Source organism: Anomaloglossus baeobatrachus, chromosome 2 (assembly GCF_048569485.1).
Source record: "Anomaloglossus baeobatrachus isolate aAnoBae1 chromosome 2, aAnoBae1.hap1, whole genome shotgun sequence".
Lineage (NCBI taxonomy): Eukaryota > Metazoa > Chordata > Amphibia > Anura > Aromobatidae > Anomaloglossus > Anomaloglossus baeobatrachus.
In genome coordinates this window covers 307090497-307111846 of record NC_134354.1, presented here as the reverse complement: position 1 = coordinate 307111846, position 21350 = coordinate 307090497, and the positions used below count along the sequence as shown (strand labels likewise).

At 45.0% G+C, this 21350-nt stretch overlaps 1 protein-coding gene across 4 annotated transcripts in view; it reads left to right on the top strand.

Moving 5' to 3' along the window:
- FANCE (FA complementation group E) overlaps positions 1 to 15725 on the top strand; it is a 194545-nt gene extending 178820 nt beyond the window's left edge. For 3 of the 4 annotated variants that reach the window (XM_075333856.1, XM_075333853.1, XM_075333855.1), the window contains 2 exons: positions 829 to 954; positions 15162 to 15725. In XM_075333856.1, coding sequence (XP_075189971.1) covers positions 829 to 954; positions 15162 to 15272 — 237 coding nt within the window. In that variant the 3' untranslated portion in view covers positions 15273 to 15725. The remainder of the gene's footprint in view (positions 1 to 828; positions 955 to 15161) is intronic. The other variant, XM_075333854.1, reaches the window with a different exon arrangement.
- The last annotated feature ends 5625 nt before the right edge of the window (positions 15726 to 21350 follow it).

Below are 21350 nucleotides of genomic sequence, written 5' to 3'. Positions count from 1 at the left end.
ATCCCCAAGGCTTATGCGGGCGTCACACGAGACGATATATATCGTGCGATATGTCAGCGGGGTCACGTCGTAAGTGACGCACATCCGGCATCGTTTGATATATTGTAAGCGTGTGACCGCTACGAGCAACGGTGAACGAGCAGAAATACTCACCTTATCGTTGCTCATTGACATGTCGCTCATTTTCAAAAAGTAGTTTCTTCTTCTCTGCACCGGTTGTTCATCGTACCCAGGGCAGCAAACGTCGCTCCGTGTCACACCCCGGGAACGATGAACACAGCTTACTTGCGCCCCGCCGGCTATGCGGAAGGAAGGAGGTGGGCAGGATGTTTACGTCCTGCTTATCTCCGCACCTCCGCTTCTATTGGCCGGCCGCTGTGGGACGTCGCTGTGACGCTGAACGTCCCACCCCCTTTAGGAAGTGGATGTTCGCCACCCACAGCGACGTCGCTCAGCAGGTAAGTGCGTGTGACGGGGGTTTAACGACTTTGTGCGCCACAGGCAACTAATTACCCGTGACGCACAAACGACGGGGGCGGGTGCGATCGCTCGTGCGATCGCACGATAGATCGTCTTGTGTGACGCCCGCATTAGAAGCTGCTGTAAGTCTTGGTCTATTGTGAAGAGGCTCATGACGTGGCGTGACTCGGTAAAAAGGAGAGCCAGGTTGCGAGCAGTGGGGTGGGCAGTGCAGTCAGCGGTGAGGTAATTTTTTTTTTTTTTTCTGTAAATGTAGTCCAAACTAAAGAATGACAGGTATTACTATGCTGACTTTTATGAGACAAACAACCTAATTATGTTTTGTTTGCTTTTTTTTTTCAATTCTAGGAGACATTAAATCAATTCGAGTTTGGTCTTCTGCTTAACCACATTGGTCATGCTGCAGAAAACCTTTCCAAATCTAAGGCATTTTCTAAATTATTACTGGTTCTCCTGACAAGTAAAAAGAACTTGGTGAGAGTTTTTCCATTTCAAAAAAATTATTCCAGAGCAATGAACATTGAAAATGTTGTATTGATAAAGGTGAAATGTAACAATTGAGGGACTAGGTTGTTTAACATGGCGTGTCAATATATTCTTGATATCGTGCATATTACATACCGTAGGTCTGTTGGAGCATACGGACCGTGATGTACGAACTCCTCACGGGTCTCCTGACCCGAATTTGACAACCTCAAAGGCATATATGAGGCTATCGGGAGACCTGTGGCAAACCTTTACATCATGGTCGGTTCTTGGACCGTGATACACTGATATCTAAATTCGCTCTTAAGCTTCGTTTCTATTTTACAGTTACCTTTTAGAATAGAAAGCTGAATGTGTGTATTAATGGTTCTAATCTAGAATTGGCTTAATTCGCATGTTGGCTGCACACACTATTCATTTTAGTATAGGACACCATAGAACTTTGTAGCCCATATTTCCTTGGGACAGGCTATGATTGTAGATGGTCGCACTCTCTACAGTTGTTAATTTGGCCAGTGATGCTGCATCCAATTATTTGGTGGTAGCAACCCAAGCATCACATAGCTACTGCCACCACTAGCCATTTTGATAGGCCAGTGAGACGCCTACACTGGGTCACACACTAGCACACTGGTATTCGCAGAGCAACACAACTAAGCTACCGTATATCCAGCATCTTCAGGGTTTATGGTTACGTTTAGAGCAGCGAAGAACAAAATTATTTAGATTTCATAATATACAAAAGGAGCGCAGTTCTTAATGTTACAAAAGATGAAATAATACAAACACATAAGTACATGCAAGGACTGTATTGAATATAATACATGATAAATGAAAATAGCTCTTACAATGTGATCGAAATTCTGAGGAGACACTGCAGGAAAAATCATACAAAATGACACAATATTTTTGTTTCCTGGATCAGACAATGATATGTGGTAGATGAGATGTTATAAAGGGTCTCACCAGACACATCACCCCTACGTCTGCTGATGTAAGAAGAGACCTGCTGATTAGATGTGATTGAAACCCAATCGTGGCCCCTAATTCCAATTGTTTTCCTTCAATGTGAATCTCTCATTTAAGAAGCTATTTTAAAATAAATAATTATAAAGGACTAAAGGGCACTTTACACGCTGCGATATCGCTAGCGAGCGTACCTGCCCCCGTCGGTTGTGCACCACGGGCAAATTGCTGTCCGTGGCGCACAACATCGCTTACACCCGTCACACGGACTTACCTTCCCTGCGACGTTGCTGTGGCCGGCAAACCGCCTTTTTTCTGAGGGGGCAGTTCGTGCGGCGTCACAGCGACGTCACACGGCAGCCGTCCAATAGAAGCGGAGGGGCGAGATGAGCAAGCGGAATATCCCGCCCACCTCCTTCCTTCCTCATTGCCGGTGGACGCAGGTAAGGAGATGTTCGTCGTTCCTGCGGTGTCACACATAGCGATGTGTGCTGCCGCAGGAACGACAAACAACCAGCGGCATGCACCACCAACGATATTATGAAAAGGAGCGACGTGTCAACGATTTTTGACGTTTTTGCGATCTTTGATCGTCGCTCCTTGGTGTCACACGCTGCGATGTCGCTAACGACGCCGGATGTGCGTCACAAACACCGTGACCCCGACGATATAACGTCGCAGCGTGTAAAGCACCCTTTAGAATATGAGCGTAGCTTGATTTTTCGGACGAAGTGAACTAAATACTGACGCGTGCCTAGTGACAAAGGAAGATAGCATCAATAATAAAGTCTGAATGCATGCCTGTGGATAATGAAGAGAGACTGAACTAAGCCTTTGAGATATAGTTAAATCGAGCATATAAATAAAGAAATCATTATCCTCCGTTTAATATGAGCTGATTAAGTCTTGAATATATGCATAGCTCCTCTGCTGGCCCAAAAGATATGAAGTACTGGTGTAGTAAGATAGATAGAAGTAGTGAAAAAGTTTGGACGCATGCGTGATAATGAAAAAGAGAGCTGGAATTGACTAAGGCGGGCTTTACACGTTGCGACATCACTAGCAATTGCTAGCGATGTCCAGCGCGACAGCACCCGCCCCCGTCGCACATGCGATATGTGGTGATTGCTTATCATTATCGCTACAGCAGCTTCACACGCACATACCTGCTCGGCGACGTCGCTGTGAGTGCCGAACAATCCCTCCTTCAAGGGACATCACTAATCGGCCGGCCAATAGAAGCGGAGGGGCGGAGATGAGCGGGATATAACATCCCGCCCACCTTCTCCCTTCTGCATTGCCGTCGGGACGCAGGTAAGGAGATGTTTGTCGCTCCTGCAGGTTTGCACACAGCGATGTGTGGAGCTGCAGGAACGACAAACAACATCGTACCTGCGGTCGAACCGACATTATAGAAATGAACGACGTTACACAGATTAGCGATATTGTACGCTTCTGTGCTCGTTCATCGTCGCACCTAGGATTATGCGATGTCGCTACCGGCGCCGGATGTGCATCACTAACGACGTGACCCCGACGATATATCGGGAGCGATGTCGCAACGTGTAAAGCCTCCCTTAGTCCCTGAGCATGCGCAGTATACGAGCACATAGTGAGAGAAACTAAGACTGTGCGCATGTGTGACGCCCTGGCCGGAGACCTCTCACCGTGGTTCCGTATCTGAGCGGCTCGGCCGCTGACACGGGGGCGGTACACATGCGCAATGGAAACTACTTTTTCTCCATCCGTATAAGTACAGGAGCAGGCGCAGTGGTAACGATACAGTATGTGCATGCACTATGACATCACCGGTAGCAACCAGGAAGAACATGAGGGTGTAAGGATAGGGAATCTCTAACTGGATAAATTACATGGGAATAGATTGGACCACGGAGGACGGGAGGAGGACATATGGGTGGTGAGTCTCCCAATCATCGTGGTTATCTGTGTGAGACAGCTTATAGAACAAATAGGAACTATATCACCATTAAAGTGATCGGTTACGTATCTCCATGCAGCTTTCTTCATTGGAATAATATGAAGGATTGCATTGGCCCTTAATGTGGTGTCACACACAGCGACCACGACAACGACGTCGCTGCTACGTCACCATTTTCTGTGACGTTGCAGCGACGTCCCGTCGCTGTCGATATGTGTGACATCCAGCAACGAGCTGGCCCCTGCTGTGAGGTCGTTGCTCGTTGCTGAATGTCCTGCTTCATTTTTTCGTCGTCGCTCTCCCGCTGTGAAGCGCACATCGCTGTGTGTGACAGCGAGAGAGCGACGAAATGAAGCGAGCAGGGAGCAGGAGCCGGCTTCTGGCAGCTGCGGAAAGCTGTAACCACTGTAAACATCGGGTAACCAAGGGAAGACCTTTCCCTGGTTACCCGATATTTACCTTCGTTACCAGCCTCCGCCGCTCTTGCTGCTAGTGCCGGCTCCTGCTCTGTGCACATGTAGCTGCAGTACACATCGGGTTAATTAACCCTATGTGTACTGTAGCTAGGAGAGCAAGGAGCCAGCGCTAAGCAGGGTGCGCGGCTCCCTGCTCTCTGCACTGTGACATGTAGTTGCAGTACACATCGGGTTAATTAACCCGATGTGTACTGTAGCTAGGACAGCAAGGAGCCAGCGCTAAGCAGTGTGCGCGGCTCCCTGCTCTCTGCACTGTGACATGTAGCTGCAGTACACATCGGGTTAATTAACCCGATGTGTACTGTAGCTAGGAGAGCAAGGAGCCAGCACTAAGCAGTGTGCGCGGCTCCCTGCTCTCTGCACATGTAGCGACGTTATGATCGCTGCTGCGTCGCTGTGTTTGACAGCTAAGCAGTGATCATAACAGCGACTTACAAGGTCGCTGTTACGTCACAGAAAATGGTGACGTAACAGCGATGTCGTTGTCGCTGTCGCTATGTGTGAACCCAGCTTAAGATATGTGAGGTCAGGACAAAGGCTTTAAAAGGTCCGTTTGCACATTGTAATTCAGTATTAGCCTAATAGGAGTGATAGATGTGAGGACATGGACTCTGTGTCTAGCATGGGTTAACTTTCTTAAAATTCAGCCAGACATGAAGACAGTTTGTTTATAGATGGGGGATAATCCCTCATTGTTCTACAAGACTCTTGGGACTTTAGTTTTGAAGTTTTTGTTGACTCCAGTAATTGCCTTGGCTAATGAAGGCCAGACACACAGATAAATCAATTATGCAAATTTCCCATTGTATTGCTAAGTGAATTGCTAGATGTGATGTAACTAAAGGTACCATCACACATAACGAGATCGCTAGCGAGATCGCTGCTGAGTCACGGTTTCTGTGATGTAGTAGCGATCCCATTAGCGATCTCATGTGTGACATCTACCAGCGATCAGGCCACTGCTGTGAGGTCGCCGGTCGTTGTAGAATGGTCCAGGCCATTTCCTTCAAAGGCGATGTCCTGCTGGGCAGGACACATCGCTGTGTTTGACACTGTGTGACAGGGTCACAGTGACTGCTGAGATCGTTATACAGGTTGCTACTGCAACCTGTATCGTTCCTGCATCGTTGGTAAGGTCTGACTGTGTGACATCTCACCAGCGACCTCAAAGCGACTTACCAGCGATCCCTATCAGGTCACATCGTTTTCGGGATCGCTGGTAAGTCGTTGTGTGTGACTGGGCCTTTACCTGTCCCCCTTGTCTCTGGATATTTGAATATGACTTGAAATCTAGCCAATAAGAGCCCAGTCTTATCTACCAATCGTGAAGACCCCAATGGTCTGAATGGAGAGCTCAGGGGTATAAGAAGGAGGTCGGGCGTTCAGTTGGGATGAGCCCTGGGCCATGTTGTCTTTCTAAAGGCGGCCGGGCCAGTGGACGAGAGCACCCACTGACCCCCGTGTCTCCACAATAGATGCATAACATACTGAGCTGTGGATACAATAAGAGAGCCCAAATGGGACATTAACAATGATAGGAAGCTGGAATGTCTATAATAAGTGAGACTTCTTAAAGGTCACTGCATTTAGTGGTTTTAATAGTTTGCTGTGTGTCTGATATATAAAAATGTTTTAGTAAATGAAAATAAAAGTTATATATTAATTAGTCTTTAGTTTAGGGATCCAGTTGCCTTCTGGCAAATTGTAAATCAATGTTGAGTAACCCTATGCTGACTAATAGAACAAGTTTCTCTAAGTCAATGGGGGTCTTTTAACCCACTTTTAACCACTCAGATGTCACTGTCGCAATTCACATAATTATTTAAGGGAATTAAACCCTCCCGATTGGTTCCAAAACTGGTCAGGACTAAAGCCACAGGGTCTCAGCTATCACCCACAGGATTATCTCCCGGAGGGTCATTAATTCCTTAGTAAAGGAATTTAATGACCTTCATTTTAATAAGTGTTGGCAGTTTTTAAGGGGTTAAACTGATTGCATTCATAACTGGTATCATAGTATACTGTATCTTAGGCCTCTTTCACACATCAGTTTTTTACCATCAGTCGCAATCCGTCGTTTTGTGAATGCTGGATCCATTTTTTTTCTCATTGAGTTGTATTTGTGATGGATGGCCTTGCGTTTCATCCATGCAACGGATGCTTTGAAAAGTGGTTGTCCTTCCGAAGGCGCCGACGTCCACATGAACATTTTTTTGTGTGCGTAAAAAAAAAACGGACAGCGAAGCATCCGTCGGCTTCCGTCGTTTGTTATAATGGAAGCCTAAGGGTGCAGGATCCATCGCAATCCGTCAAATGACGTATTCTGGCTACGAGTCCGTCTTTTAGTAACCGAGCATGCTCGGATGTCTAAATTCCTTCCTGGTCAGAAATAAATCTCTCTCTTTCTCTCTTTCTCTTTTTCTCTCTCTCTATTTTTTTCATTAAGCCATATGATGCCAATGTTATTTTTACACAATGCTATTACTGTTTTGCTTTACATTTGTATTTATCATTTAAACAGAACCTGACAGCTGGTACTATCCACTACCCTATCCACTGGCAGCATGTATCAGACATTGTATGATTCCAGTAACGTATGTTCGACTCTCAAACTCTACAGCATTTTGGAGAAAGGCATACTGTAAAAACCGACAGGACCAAACCACACATATAGAAACAAAACAAAAGGAAAAAGGGGGCCATTACAGTATAAGTAAATAATATGCCATATAAGATTCTTTTAACTGTGGGGTGAGTCACAGTCTCCTACATGGGGAAAACCAGTGACTTTTTTTTTTTTTTTTCCTGTAAATAATTTTATTGGGTTTAAGAAAAAGTGAACAAAGCATTGCTTATAACACGAATAAAATGTAATCAAACACAAGTCAAGGTTGATCCAAACATGGGGATCAAGCATGTAGCACTGTATTGTAAGAGAACTTTTATCAGGATAAGAATGGTCACATAAGAGACCATAACAGATAATCCAGTTAAAACAAGACAATTCAGGTTATACCGTATCATGGTATGTCAACTCAAAGCAGTATTACGGAAACTATTTTAACTATAAAGACTGAGTGAAGGTTAGAAAGAGAGACGAAGGAGGAAAAAGATAGGTATAGGTAAGAGAGGAGGGTATGAGAGGAGGGGGGAAGGGGAGATATGGATAGATAGGTAGGAGAAGGTTGGGTGTCCAAAGAATTCTGGCGTCAGGTAAACGAATCCTCTTAAAGATTGCAAATATCAACTAAAGGAACCCAAGGAAGGAAAGACCCGTGTAAAGCCCCTTATCTGAGCCAAGACGTAAATCTCGGAGTCTCCCGGAAAAGGAGCCAGGAAGACCACGTGCCAGCATGTTTATCCCATTTGTCCCCATCATCTGCCATCAGGGACTCCATACGCTCCAATCTATTCATCTCCTCCAAAAATTCCCTTACAGAGGGGGTTGAAGTTGTCTTCCAATGTCTTGGAATAATCATACGAGCAGCAATGAGAAGAAAGCGTAGGACACCTCTTTTGGTCACAGAGACAGATCCAGGGATTAGGGACAGTAAAGCTATTTGAGGAGTAGGAATTACCCGAATACCCGACAGTTGAAAGTATATTTCAAAAATGGAATCCCAGAATGACCTTATCAAGGAGCAATCCCACCATATATGTTTCATAGTACCAATTTCGTCTCCGCATCTCCAGCAGGTATCTGGTATTGTGGGGTAGATCTTATGCAATACGTCAGGGCATCTGTACCAGCGTGTAAGAATTTTAAAATTTTTCTCCTGTGCACTACAGGAAATGGACATTTTATGAGAGAGTGTAAAGATTTTGAGATGATCTTGTTCTGACAACGTGATCTGGAGCTCTCTTTGCCAGGCCTCCAAATACGTTGGGGCACCCTTATATTGGGCTGTACATAAGAGATTGTAGATCAATGCGATGGCATGTTGCGGCGCGGCATTTAATGAAAATAGGGTCTCAAATTGTGTAGATTTGGATAATAGTGCATTTCCCGGGAATTTCCTTTTTATAAATGTGGTCAGTTGAGTATATTCCAACCAGGATAGTCTCCTCCCCGGGCATGACTCCTGCAAAGCTTCAAAAGACGCCGTTCCAGATAGCTTCCCAGCAACCTGTCCCAGGGTAACTCCGTCTGCTGAGTCCCAACATAAGAAGGTAGATCTCTCCGACGCAGGGGGGAAGTCGAGATTATTAAAGAGTGAGCTCATACTCCCCGGTCTATGGGATAAGTTTAACGTCTCCAGATGCCTGTCCCAAAAAAGCATGAGCGCCTGAGTCAGAGGTTGAAATCCCGAAACCGCCGGTCTCTGTTGAAGGGGGGCCCATAGAAGCCGTGCCAGAGGGAACGGGGAGAGGTGGGACTCAACGCCCACCCACTGTTTATTGAGATCGTTAAATCTCCAATCCAAGACCCTCGTGAGGAGGACACTGGTAATACTTTTCAAAATCAGGTAAACCAGCGCCTCCCCTGGATTTGGGTCTCACCAGTGTGGCGTATCTAATCCGAGGTCTCCCCGTCCCCCAGACAAATCTGCTACATGCCCTCTGGAGTTGTCTGAAATATTGTTTAGTAACTTTGATCGGGACTGTTTGGAATAAGTAAAGGAACCTCGGAAGTATGTCCATCTTGAGGGCATTGATCCGGCCAAACCAGGAAAGTCGTCCCCGATTATATCTATTTAGATCAGCAAGAGTTCTAGTAAGCAATGGGGAGTAATTAGCCATAAACAACTCATCTGGATTGGCCGAAACAGATATCCCAAGATACTTGATAGATTGGATCTCCCACTTAAATGGGAAGGCGGATTTCAGTCTATTGACTTGTGTGGTAGGGAGAGTAATATTAAGGGCCTCTGTCTTTGAGTAGTTTACTTTGAAGTTAGAAACTATGCCAAAACGTTGGAATTCCTGGATGAGAATTGGAAAGGCGATTTCCGGATTTGTTAGGTATAGAAGGAGGTCATCAGCATATAAGGCAAGTTTATAATCTTTCTGACCTACATCAAAGCCCTTTATATCGGGGGAGTTTCGAAGGGATATAGCCAAATGCTCCATGGCTATTACATATAGAAGGGGTGAAAGGGGGCACCCCTGTCTAGTGCCATTAGATATTTGCAGGGGAGAAGATAGAGTATTTTTGGCTCGAACTCGCGCTGAGGGCTTAAGATACAGGGCAAAAATTCTCTCTAACATAGTTTGGCCGATTCCCAGCTGCCTCAGGGAGGAGCGTAGAGTTTTAATAGTATTATCGCGCGCCTCTCTACCTCGGACAAATCCAGTTTGGTCAGTATGGATTGAGGCAGGCAACAGCGGGGACAACCGGTTAGCTATTAATTTGGCGAAGATCTTGACATCTACTCCTATAAGAGAGATAGGGCGGTAGTTGGAGCATAAAGACGGGTCCTTCCCAGGCTTGGGAATCACCGTTATGGTAGCCGCAAGGGTTTGCGCGGCGAAGGGGCAAGCTGAGGATATGGAGTTAAAGGTCTTAGTCAGGAAGGGCGTCAGTTCCAAAGCAAATTGCTTATAGAAGTTGGGCAGGAATCCATCCGGACCGGGGCTCTTACCATTGGCCAGACTCTTAATAACCTCAGTGACCTCTTGTTCGCTAAAAGGGTCATCTAGCATGAGAGAGTCCACATGGTTCAATGGGGGGAGAGGGGTACCATCAACATAGTTGTCCACTTTCGCTTGGAAATTTGTTGGGGACATGTCCGCCACTGGGCCACCTAGGTTGTATAACCCGTCATAATAATCTTGGAATACATCCGCTATTTCATGAGGTTTGTGTGCTGAATGTCCAGATGGTGATTTAATGGTAGGGATAAATGTAGAGGGAAGGCGAGGATTAAGAAATCTAGCCAGAGCTCTGCCTGGTTTGTTAGAGAATTCGTACATAAATCTCCTACCTCTATCTCGATGACGGGCAGACGCTGCATCCAAGAGGGACCCCAGATCTAGTCTAGCCTTGAGCAAGTCTGTTAAAATCTGAGGGTCATGAGTCCGTTTATGTGTCTGTTCTAGGTGTTGAATGGAAGTCAGTAATCTGTCTATTGCGCAGGCTCTATCTCTTTTAAGTCTGGTTCCCTGTTGAATAAAGGTCCCCCGAATCATCCCCTTCAGGGTCTCCCATTGGAGAGGTAAGGGTGTTAGGTCATTGGCATGAAATTCGAAGAAGTCTGTGATGGTCTTCCTGATGGCTAACTGACACGTCTGATCTTTTAATAAGTGTGGGTTTAAAGACCATAACCATTCCCCGGGGCGTAGGTCTGTCAAAAGGAGAGAAAGTGACACCGAGGCATGATCGGACCATACCATAGGGTCTATAGTACAGGCCGGGTCATGTGAGAGTAGGTGGTGACTAATAAAAAAAAGGTCTATTCTACTGTACATATCATGGACAGGAGAATAGAAAGTGTAGTCCCGTGTTTTAGGGTGTAGGGTACGCCAGATGTCGATGAGCCTCAAGTCTAGTAATTTACTCCTGAGACCTCACAGTTTCACTGCAGGAACAGAAGACCTACCCGAGGAGGAGTCAACAGCCCGATCAAAGATGAGATTGAAATCTCCTCCAAGAATCAGGGAGCCTTCAGCGAATTCAGAGAGAGTGTTCAGGTATTTTTGGCAAATCCTGGCCGGGTCCTTGTTGGGGAGATAAAGATTAGCAATGGTAAATAACTTGGTACAGATCTTAAGTTTGATAAAAATGAATCGCCCCTCTGGGTCAGGCTTAACTGACAAAACCTGAGCTGGGAGAGATTTATGTAGAGCGATGCTAACTCCCTTGGATTTTGCGACTGAATTGGTACTATGAAACCAGGAAGTATAATATCTATGCTTAAATGCGGGAATGTGGTCTGTTTTAAAATGGGTCTCCTGAAGCAGTAGAATATGGATTCTTTTTTTATGCATGTTATAGAGGATCTTGGATCTCTTCTCTGGTACATTAAATCCTCTAACATTTAGAGAGCATAAGTTGAGGTTCGCCATCGTAGAAGCACTATCCTCTGGGCACCCAAGGGAAAAGTGAGAAGATGGGGAGGGAGAAGAAAGAAACTAAGATTAAAGAAAAGAAAGCAGAGAAAGTAGTAGAACGGAAAAAGAGATCAGAATAATAAAGACTAATATCAAAACTTGTCTTTACTTAGCCTCTTGAGTCCTAGCTCAAAAGGCAATCAAAACTGAGAGAATTCTCGTAACCAGTGTTCTAGGAACACACCCTAATGTGGGAGGTGACTGAAAACTATGTCGCCTGAGAAACGGCTGCTACACCACCTAACTAGATAATACCGAAAAAGGGCAGAAAAAAAAAAATCACATATGGTCATTCACCCGACCAAAATAGAAGTAGCATATATAACAGCTAACAACTCAGGCTCAGTAAATTAATCACATCAACAAAGTAAAGAATGTGGCAAGAGAGATAAAGATAAACTCCCGCCTCTAACTCACATCCCGTGAGATTTTTAGGAGAGGTACATATACCCAGGGGGGTTCAAGTACCCCAACCCAGCATTAGAGCATGCCGAGAGGGGGGACAGAGAATCCCAACATTATTAGAATTGGTGATGCCCAGGGGGGGGGGGGGGGGGGAAGGGGGAGAGGAAAAGAGGAGACGGGAGAGAGAGAAAAAAAAAAAAAAAGGGGGGGGCAGATATTGGGCAATATTGGTTAGGTATCAGAGTAGGCCATGATAACCCTAACTCCTCTCTCGAACAACACTTATCACCCAGAAGTCCCGAGAGTTCAAGTCTCCGCCGATGAGGTTCTCGGCGACTTCTGAGGTCTTTGTCGCTGAGTACGGTGTTGATCAAAGGGGAGGGAACCGCCACGACGGGCCACTCTCTGGGGTGGAGGTGTAGTATATGGCCAGTCCAGTAACTTTATCCCAGGGAGATCCAGAGCCGACAGAAAATCTGGCAGGTCAGCCGGAGATCTCAAGATGATCAGATTGGGACCTTTCCTGACTTGTAGTTGAAAAGGATAGCCCCAGGAATAAGCAATATTGTTGTTGCGTAGAACCTCCAGCAGGGGTCTCAGGGCTCTTCTTTTTGCAAGTGTGGATCGGGAAAGATCCGCTAGAAGTTGAATGGGAGTTCCTTTAAAATCAAGGGTACCTTTATCTCTTGCTTTTCTCATAATATGCTCCTTGATCTGGAAGAAGTGTACCCTGCAAATAATGTCCCTTGGCCTCTCTGGATCCAGGTTTCTGGGCCCCAGTGCCCGGTGTGCTCTGTCCATTTCAATGCGTGTTTCAAGGGGACGTTCCAACAAGGAGTTAAACATCCTCTGCAGTGTAGAGATCAGATCCTGAGGCCCGACTGACTCTGGTAAACCACGAATTCGTATATTATTTCGTCTGTTGCGGTTTTCAGCATCTTCCATCATGTCAAACAAGAGGTGGATCTGTTGAGCCTGCTGATCTATAAGCTGCTGTTGTGAACTTTGCTGAGAGTATAAATCCTGGGTGGACGATTCAAGGGCCCGCATGGAGTTAGTCAGTGATGACATATCCTCCTTCAAGAAGCGAATTTCCGTTTTACAAACAGCCTCCAGGCAGGCAATGTATCTCTCCATATCCATTTTGGTTGGCATAGCATTGATTTGGTCTCTTAGAGCTGACATTTCTGAGCCTTGTTCATCCCCATAATGTTGCAGGGGAGTAGCTGTATTTTCCCTTCCACGGCAGGGGAGGGCAAGCAAGCTCTGCTCAATGGCCTCTCCTGAGCCAGCTGCTGGGGTATGTGAGTATTGTGGAGCAGGGAACGACCGCGGGGTGCTTGGTGTGCTGGAGCAGTCAGGGAGGGAGGCAGAAGATCCCCTGCCCTGTGAGGACCCAGAGGGAGAAGCGCGCCCTGCAGCCATATTCCCACTGCTCACCCCTCCCCCATCATCCACCACAGGCCGGTCTCCGGCGTCTCTCCCAGGAGTCATCCCTCCAGAGGTCTGCGGTGCCGGGTCAGTCAGTAACTTTTCACCCGGCTGTTGTGCAGAGCGGGCGGGGGAAGCAGGAGAGCGCTCAGGCTGTGTCAGCCGGGTCGCAGCAGAACGTGTCCCGGTCGCCATTACAGGCCTGGGAGGAAGCTGGGACTCGGTCAGGAATGGCACGATACCTTGCCCCCCGCGGCTGGAAGTCCCTCTGGCAGGTGTCTGCGACCTGAGACCCGCTTTCCCTCTCATCTGGCTCCGGTAAGCTTCTTTAATCGCTGGTGGATGGTGGTGTTTACAGCCGTTGGTGAGGAGCTCTTACAGTGTGCTTCCTGTCGGCTCCATGTCCAGGCCACGCCCCATATAAGATTTTTTTAAGCTGTTTTTTATTTGAAAAAGTGCACATTAGTTAAAGCCAGAAAATGACAGGTGAATTTAAAATAACAAATACATGTAATTATACCAGACAGAAAGAAGTTGGTGGTGAAGTGGCAGCTGTAGACCTTACCATCATGGTCTTCTGAAGCAGCACTCGCGAAACACGTGTCTGGACCTTTCCCATCCCAGGGCTGGCATACCCTTTGTTTCTCTGACAGTAGTTAAGGTCTCCACGTGCCACTTCCCCACCAATTTCTTTCTATTCTTGATATATTAAACTTTTGACATATATACCTTTCAGAATAGATGGTTGGTATATAAGCAAGTGGCCCTGTGTGTTTGACCTCCTCTGTCTTTTTTAGTGGGTTTTTTCGGGGTTATCTAGGGTCCTTTTTTATTAGGATTGTTATCCTTAGTATTGTATTTAACCCTATACCCTATACTTCTAGGACATGCCTTCCCTCATATGGGACTCTTTTCCTCCTCATACCTCATGTATCTGGTACAATTACATGTATTTGTTATTTTAAATTCACCTGCCATTTTCTGGGTGTAACTAATGTGCACTTTTTCAAATAAAAAGCAGCTTAAAAGAATCTTATATGGCATATTATTTACTTATATTGTAATGGCCCCCCTTTTTCTTTTGTTTTGTTTAATGATAATAGGGGGTTACAGGTATTGCATAAATGAAAAATGATGAGGTCTATTTTTGTTGGTATTTTTCCTATACACATATTAGTTTGACAGGCATGTCCCAGGCAGCTGTAGTGACCGGTCTCGCCTTGTGTGCACAGAGAGAGACCTGTCACTCCAAGGGAGTGGGTAGGGAGAAGCCACAGGGGACCGGCTAGTCTGACTATTCTGCATTGTAGCCTGGTCTCTGGCAGCTTTTAAAGCACCACTCCAGTGAAAAGGGGGAGGGGTTCAGTGCTGGATTGGCACTGTAAATGTAAGCCCCCTGCCCTGCCCCTAAAACTTTTTCTTAGTTGCGTGGCTCCATCTTGTGACTGTAACTTCTGGCTGGTCAGAAGTTACGTCATAAACTCCCAATGCAACTATTAGTGCCAGAATGAGACTGTCATAGAGTTACAATGAGTTGTGACCTCCAATGTGCTCCAGCAAACACTGGAACTGCCGGCAATTGCCGGAGACTGATGCTGGAAACAAATTAAGCTGCCGGAAGGTGAGTGTAATACACTAGTCAGGGGAGTTAGATTTAAAGCTTCACTACAGCAGTGCAATAAAAAAAACTGCTGGAGTGGACCTTTTAAAGTATGTTCATATCTGAAACACTGCAGCATTTCAGTGTCAGACATACATGGCTTATTAATGCAGACTATTTATTGGCTGTCAGGTTCCCTTTAAGATGCTTCTTTTCTATCAGACACTTTTTCTAAAATTGCAAAAGGCTTAAAAATGTAACACATTTCTGAAACTTTGGTGCATATATACTGTATAGTAGATTAACTTTTTATTTGTTTTTTTTTCAGATAGAGCCTTCACACATTGCACTGCTGACTAATTCAGTCAACTGCAACCAAACATTTCTGAAGAAGCCCTTGCAAAATGCTCTGAGGAAAGTACAAGAAAGTTTAAAGTGAAGTATTTGCAATATCTTTTTATTCATTGCAGGCCTTACATCCATAATGCATTGCATTGCTTCATTTCAATTTCCTAAAGGGGGCTTTACACGCAGCGATATTGCTAGCAATTTCTAGCGATAACGAGCGTGTAAGTACCCGCCCCCGTCGCGCATGCGATTGTTTGTGATCGCTGCCGTAGCGAACATTATCGCTACGGCAGCGTCACACATACTTACCTGGTCGGCGGCGTCGCTGTGACTGCCGAACAATCCCTCCTTCAAGGGGGAGGGACGTTTGGCATCACAGCAACGTCACTAAGCGGCCGGCCAATCAAAGCGGAGGGGCGGAGCTGAGCGTGATGTAAACTGTTAAATGTAAAATGTTAGATAGCATTTATTTATATAGTACATTTGTTTTTTTGTACATTTTTTGTAAAATTGTCTATGAACAGGTAATAAAATATGTATATTTCATAACACAACAGCAGATAGTGTTTTGTGTTAATAAAATCTCACAAAATACTCAACTTGTGCATCTGGCCTTGATGATATGTTATGTAGCGCCATCATATTCCACAGAACTTTACAATTCAAAGGGGACATATACAGACAATATCAGACATTACAGAGTAACACAATTCAACAGATGCTAAGAAGAGTGAGGCCACTGCTCACAAGCTTACAATCTATGAGGAAATAGGGGAGGCACAAAAGGTAAAAGGTAAAAAGTGCTTGTATTGTATGGTCCAACTATCAATATAATAAATAGGGAATTCACATATCGCTGCATGAATCGGTCACCAGCCAGTATGTGTACAAGTACTGGTGCAGAGAGCTATTAAGTGCATAGAGGGTGTGTAAACAGATGATGTAAGGGATCAGATTTGGAAGAAGATATTGTACGGGCAAAACAGATATAGCTAGATAATGATGAGGTGATGTGAGAAGTTAGTCTAAAGAAATGCATTTTTAGGGCATGCTTAAAACTCTGGGTATTATGAATTAAGCAAATTGTTTTTGGTAGCGCGTTCCAGAGTATTGGTGCAGCTAACAAGAAATCTTGGAGACGGGAGTGGGAGTTTCGTATTATAGAGAATGTCAGTCTTGGGTCATTAGCGGAACGGAGGGCATGGGCAGAGTAATAGACAGATATGAGGGAGGAAATGTAGGGTGGTGCAGAACTGTGGACAGCTTTGTGGGTGAGAGTGATAAATTTATATTATACTCTATAGTGGATGAGCAACCAGTGCAATGACTGGCACAGCGGGGAGGCATCTGTGTAACAGTTGAAGAGGAATATGATCCTGTCTGATGTATTCAGGATGCATTGGAGAGGGGAGAGTTTAGTATGAGGGAGCCATTTAGTAGAGAGTTGCAATAGTCCTGACAAGAGTGAATAAGAGCATAAGTAAGAGGTTTTCCAGAGTCATTGGTAAGAAAATGTTGAATTCTAGAGATGTTGAAGTGGAGATGACATGAGCGAGCAAGTGATCAGATGTAAGGAATGAAAGAGAGATCTGAGTCAAATATGACCCCAAGACAGTGGGCGTGCTGCTCGGGAGTAATGGTCGATCCACACACGGAAATAAGTAATATTAGGTTTAGGAATGTTAGTAGAGCGAGGAAACATAAGAAGTTCAGTTTTTGACAAATTCAGTTATAGATAGAGGAAGGACATGATGTTGGAAACAGCAATCACTGGTAATTTGTAGTAATGCAGGGGTGATGCCAGGAGAAGATGATTATTATTGGGTGTCATCAGCATACAGATGGTACTGAAAATTGAATCTACTGACGGCTTTTGCAATAGGGGCATTGTATAGATAGAAGAGTAAGGGGCCTAGGACTAAACCCTGACAGTAAGAGGAAGAGGACAGGAAGAAGAATCGGTAAAAGATACAGTGAGTGAGAACTAAGAGATAGCCGTGTCCTTGAGGCCGATAGAGAGAAGTATAGGGAGGAGGACCTGGTGATCCATAATATTGAATGTAGCAGAGAGATCCAGGAGAATCAGCAGGCAGTATTGACCATTATATTTAACTATTAGTAGATCATTAGAGACTTTAGTAATAGCAGTTTCAGTAGAGTATAAGGAGCGGAATCTAGATTGTAAAGGGTCATGAAGACAGTTATCTGTACTATAGTAGCTTAGACAGGACTGGACCAAGCGTTCCATAAATTGAGAGTTGAAGGCGAGATTAGAGACATGTCTGTAGTTTGTAGTTCAGTTTTGGTCCAGGGATGTATTTTTTTAAAAAATGGGTGTATGCTGGTGTGTTTGAAGGAGAAGCGAAAGACACCAGATGAGAGAGACAGGTTAAATAGTTGAATGGCGACAGCCGGGAAAGGGACTGAAGTGTAGGAATAGGGTCACTGAAGCAGGTAGTATGACGAGAAGATGCAAGGAGCCTGGTAAATTCTGTGACTGGTTCAAAAACAGAAAGTGAGGTAGATGAAGTGCAGGAGGGAAGAGAATGTGTGATATTAAGGGACTGTGAGATTTCTTGTTGTATATGGTCATTTTTTTTTCTTTAAAATAATTGACCAGATCTTCCGTGCTGAGGTTTGTGGTTGGGGCCAGAACTCTTTGACGTTTTTCACTTTTTCCTCTGTCTCAAAGTCAATTAGGATTGTTTGGTAGTGAGGTGATGAGGGTGTTGAAGTAAGCTTGTTTGGAGAGGTTTAGGGCAGAGTTGTAGGTTTTAAGCATTAATTTTTAATGGCTGAAATCTCCAGCCAGATTAGATTTTCACCACAGACGTTTAGCTCACCTGCAGCACCTCTGTAGAAGACATGTTTGGAGCATATTCCAGGGTTGCCACTGTTTGTGCAGAGTTGCTTTGTATATAGGAGGTGCAGCTTCATTCAGGGCATTTTGCAGTGTTTCATTATAATGTTTTAGAGCAGAGTCAGAACATGAGAGTTAGAAGATTAGGGCCAGTGAAGACTGTACATTTTTTAAGGCTTCTGGATATTAATGGCTTATATATTGCTATGAGTGTGGTATTTGGGGACGTCCTAAGTAGGTTGACAGTTCCTGACCGAGAATGAAAGAAGGTTGTAGTCAGAGGGAGGGAGAGAGGAGTTAGTAAAATCATGCACTGAGCAGAGCCGGGGGAAAACAAGGTATAGCGTATTCCCAAATTCATGTGTAGGAGAGTTACTAAGTTGTGAGAGGCCAGAAGAGGAGGTTAGAAATAAAAGATGAGCAGAAGATGGGGAGAGTAGATCATCAATAGGGATGTTAAAATACCCCATGATGAGGGTGGGACTGTCACAGGCTAGAAACTGTGGAAGCAAAGTGATTGTGGAACTGATGGGGGAGGATTGAGGGCAATACACAACCACCACTCACAGAGAGAAGGGCCTGTAAAGTCTGACAGTGTGGACCTGAAAAGAAAGGAAGATAAGTGAGGGTACAGACGGGATGACTTGAAAAGCACAATTTGTTGAAAGCAGCAGACCATCACCTACACTGGTCCGTTCTCAGGTCTGACATGTGAAAAAATTGTAGGCCACCATACAAGAGACTAGCGGTGGAAGCGGTGTCCCACTGCTGAATCCAGGTCTCGGTAAGAGCTAGGAGGTTAAGTGAATTTTAAAGGAAAAGGCAATGGATGTACTAGAGTTTGTTACATGCTGATCGTGGGTTCCAGAGGGCACACTTAAGTGACAGAAGGCGTGCAAAGAATATTAATTAAATTAATGTTTTTTTAATGTAGAAGAGGAGGAGTTAAACTTACTATTTCATAAAGGTCACATCAAGAGGAGGAGGGGAGGAGAGAAATTTTTATGAATTTTGAATAAAGAATTTTTTTATTCCGTCGGTGCTGGATCTTCTCTCCTCCCCTCTTCCTCTTGATGTGACTGATTATTCAGCTGTGGAAGCCAAACCACTTGTTCTGTGCACCGGACCAGAAGTTTGAGATACCTGCTTTGGAGTGGTGAGCTGAACTTAATTCCTTATTTGTGTTATTTCATAAAGGACCTTGGTTAGGGGAGATATCTCCTGTGACTTAGGGGTACTTCACACACAGCGAGATCGCTACTGAGATTGCTGCTGAGTCACGTTTTTTGTGACCTCATTAGCGATCTCGCTGTGTGTGACACTGAGCAGCGATCTGGCCCCTGCTGTGAGATCGCTGCTCGTTACACACAGCCCAGGTTCGTTTTTTTATTGTTGCTCTCCCGCTGATAAGCACACATCGCTGTGTGTGACAGCGAGAGAGCAACAATCCTGAATGTGAAGGGAGCAGGAGCCGGCGTCTGACAGCCTGCGGTAAGCTGTAACCAAGGTAAACATCGGGTAACCAAGGTGGTTACCCGATATTTACCTTCGTTACCAGCCTCCGCAGCTCTCACGCTGCCAGTGCCGGCTCCTGCTCCCTGCACTCGCTAAGTTAAGCGGTGTGAGCTGGTAACTAAGGTAAACATCGGGTAACCATACCCGATGTTTACCTTAGTTACCAGTGTCCGCAGCTTCCAGACGCCGGCTCCGTGCAAGCGCAGCGTCGCTTGCACGTCGCTGCTGGCTGGGGGCTGGTCACTGGTCGCTGGTGAGATCTGCCTGTTTGACAGCTCACCAGTGACCATGTAGCGATGCAGCAGCGATCCTGACCAGGTCAGATCGCTGGTCGGATCACTGCTCCATCGCTAAAGTGTGAAGGCACCCTAAGAGAAGGAGACTAGATAACGTGAGCAGATTGTTAAGTGATTTGTGAGAGCATCTCTTGTGTTATATGGTGGCAGTGAATTGATCTTTGTAGTATAAGAATGTGAAAAAAGCATGAGAGCTGTACATAGGAGAGGGGAGGAGAGAGGTACTGATACAGGTGAACTGCACAGTGTGTGAGAAAGGGTGGCAGATATGAGGGATCGAAGCAACTAGCACATAAATGATACAAATACATATTGTAAAAATATTTTGCAGCACAACTGCACTAGGAACAAGTTTGATTGATTTTCATGACTTGCCTGCCTCCTATTCTAACTGCCATGTTTAACTGCAGATCACTTACAAAAATCTGGTACTTGGATAAAATTTGTACACGTTCCTTCCCCTTAGCTATGTCTAAATGTATAGAGAGGTTTGTGCTTAGATCCGGGTCTAATTTAACTCATTAATTCATCAATCTTAACACAGCAGGAGGCTATAAGATGCAAAGACAAACAAACAGCATGCAAGCCAACATGGATTATAAAATCTATGAACAAGTGAGTTGACCTTACAGCAACAGGGGACAAACATAGTAAGTGCGAACGAGATGAATACCATTAAACACACTGCAAAGTTGGGTGAGGTAAACACAGGACTTGTAAGAGATATCATTGAGCCACACTGGAGAGTTGGGCTGGGTTAAATCCTCTTTTTTTGAAAAGTATATCTGCAAATGGCATCTGCAAAAAGCAGCAGAGGAACGTATAGTATAGGAAAGTAAGTATATTTAGATAAAGGTTGACTGGCTATTCAAACAGTTATTTCTCATGAATTCCCTATAGCTGTACACTCATGGATCTGGGTTTTAAATTAAGGGATAAAAGGCTTCTGGCAGCTTCTTCTCTCACATGTCTGGACTCAGCCAAAGGTGTAGTTTCTCTTCCCTAAAATTTTGTTAGGCCACTTCAACACAAACCATGCTTAAATTGGAGGTGTCGGCCTGACTGCTGGATCTCCCAATCTGACCTAGCTGTTTCATATACACCAGTTGGCTCAGATTGTGAGACCCAGTGGTTGGGATTGGTCATATGATCAGAGTACAGTTTGCAGGGTATACGTCCATATTATTTTCATCTTGGATTTTCTTTGTCTTATGGCCAGTGTGAACATGAGCTTACAATTTGCATGTACACCAACTCATATTCTGGCTCACTTTTTTGTTATTTTTTTTGTAGCCTCTTGTACTCTGTACAAATAGGGTGTAGCCCCCTTTTCAGTGAGCTGACGATTTCATCTACTGCTTCCCATGGCTGTGTGTCCAGTTGGAACCAAGTGACTCTCTGACCTTCAGATTGAGGTCTGTTTTGACACATGATAAGGTTTTAATACTAGAGAGTGTAGGTACTGTCGCGATTGGGTACACCTTGTTGCGGTGGGATG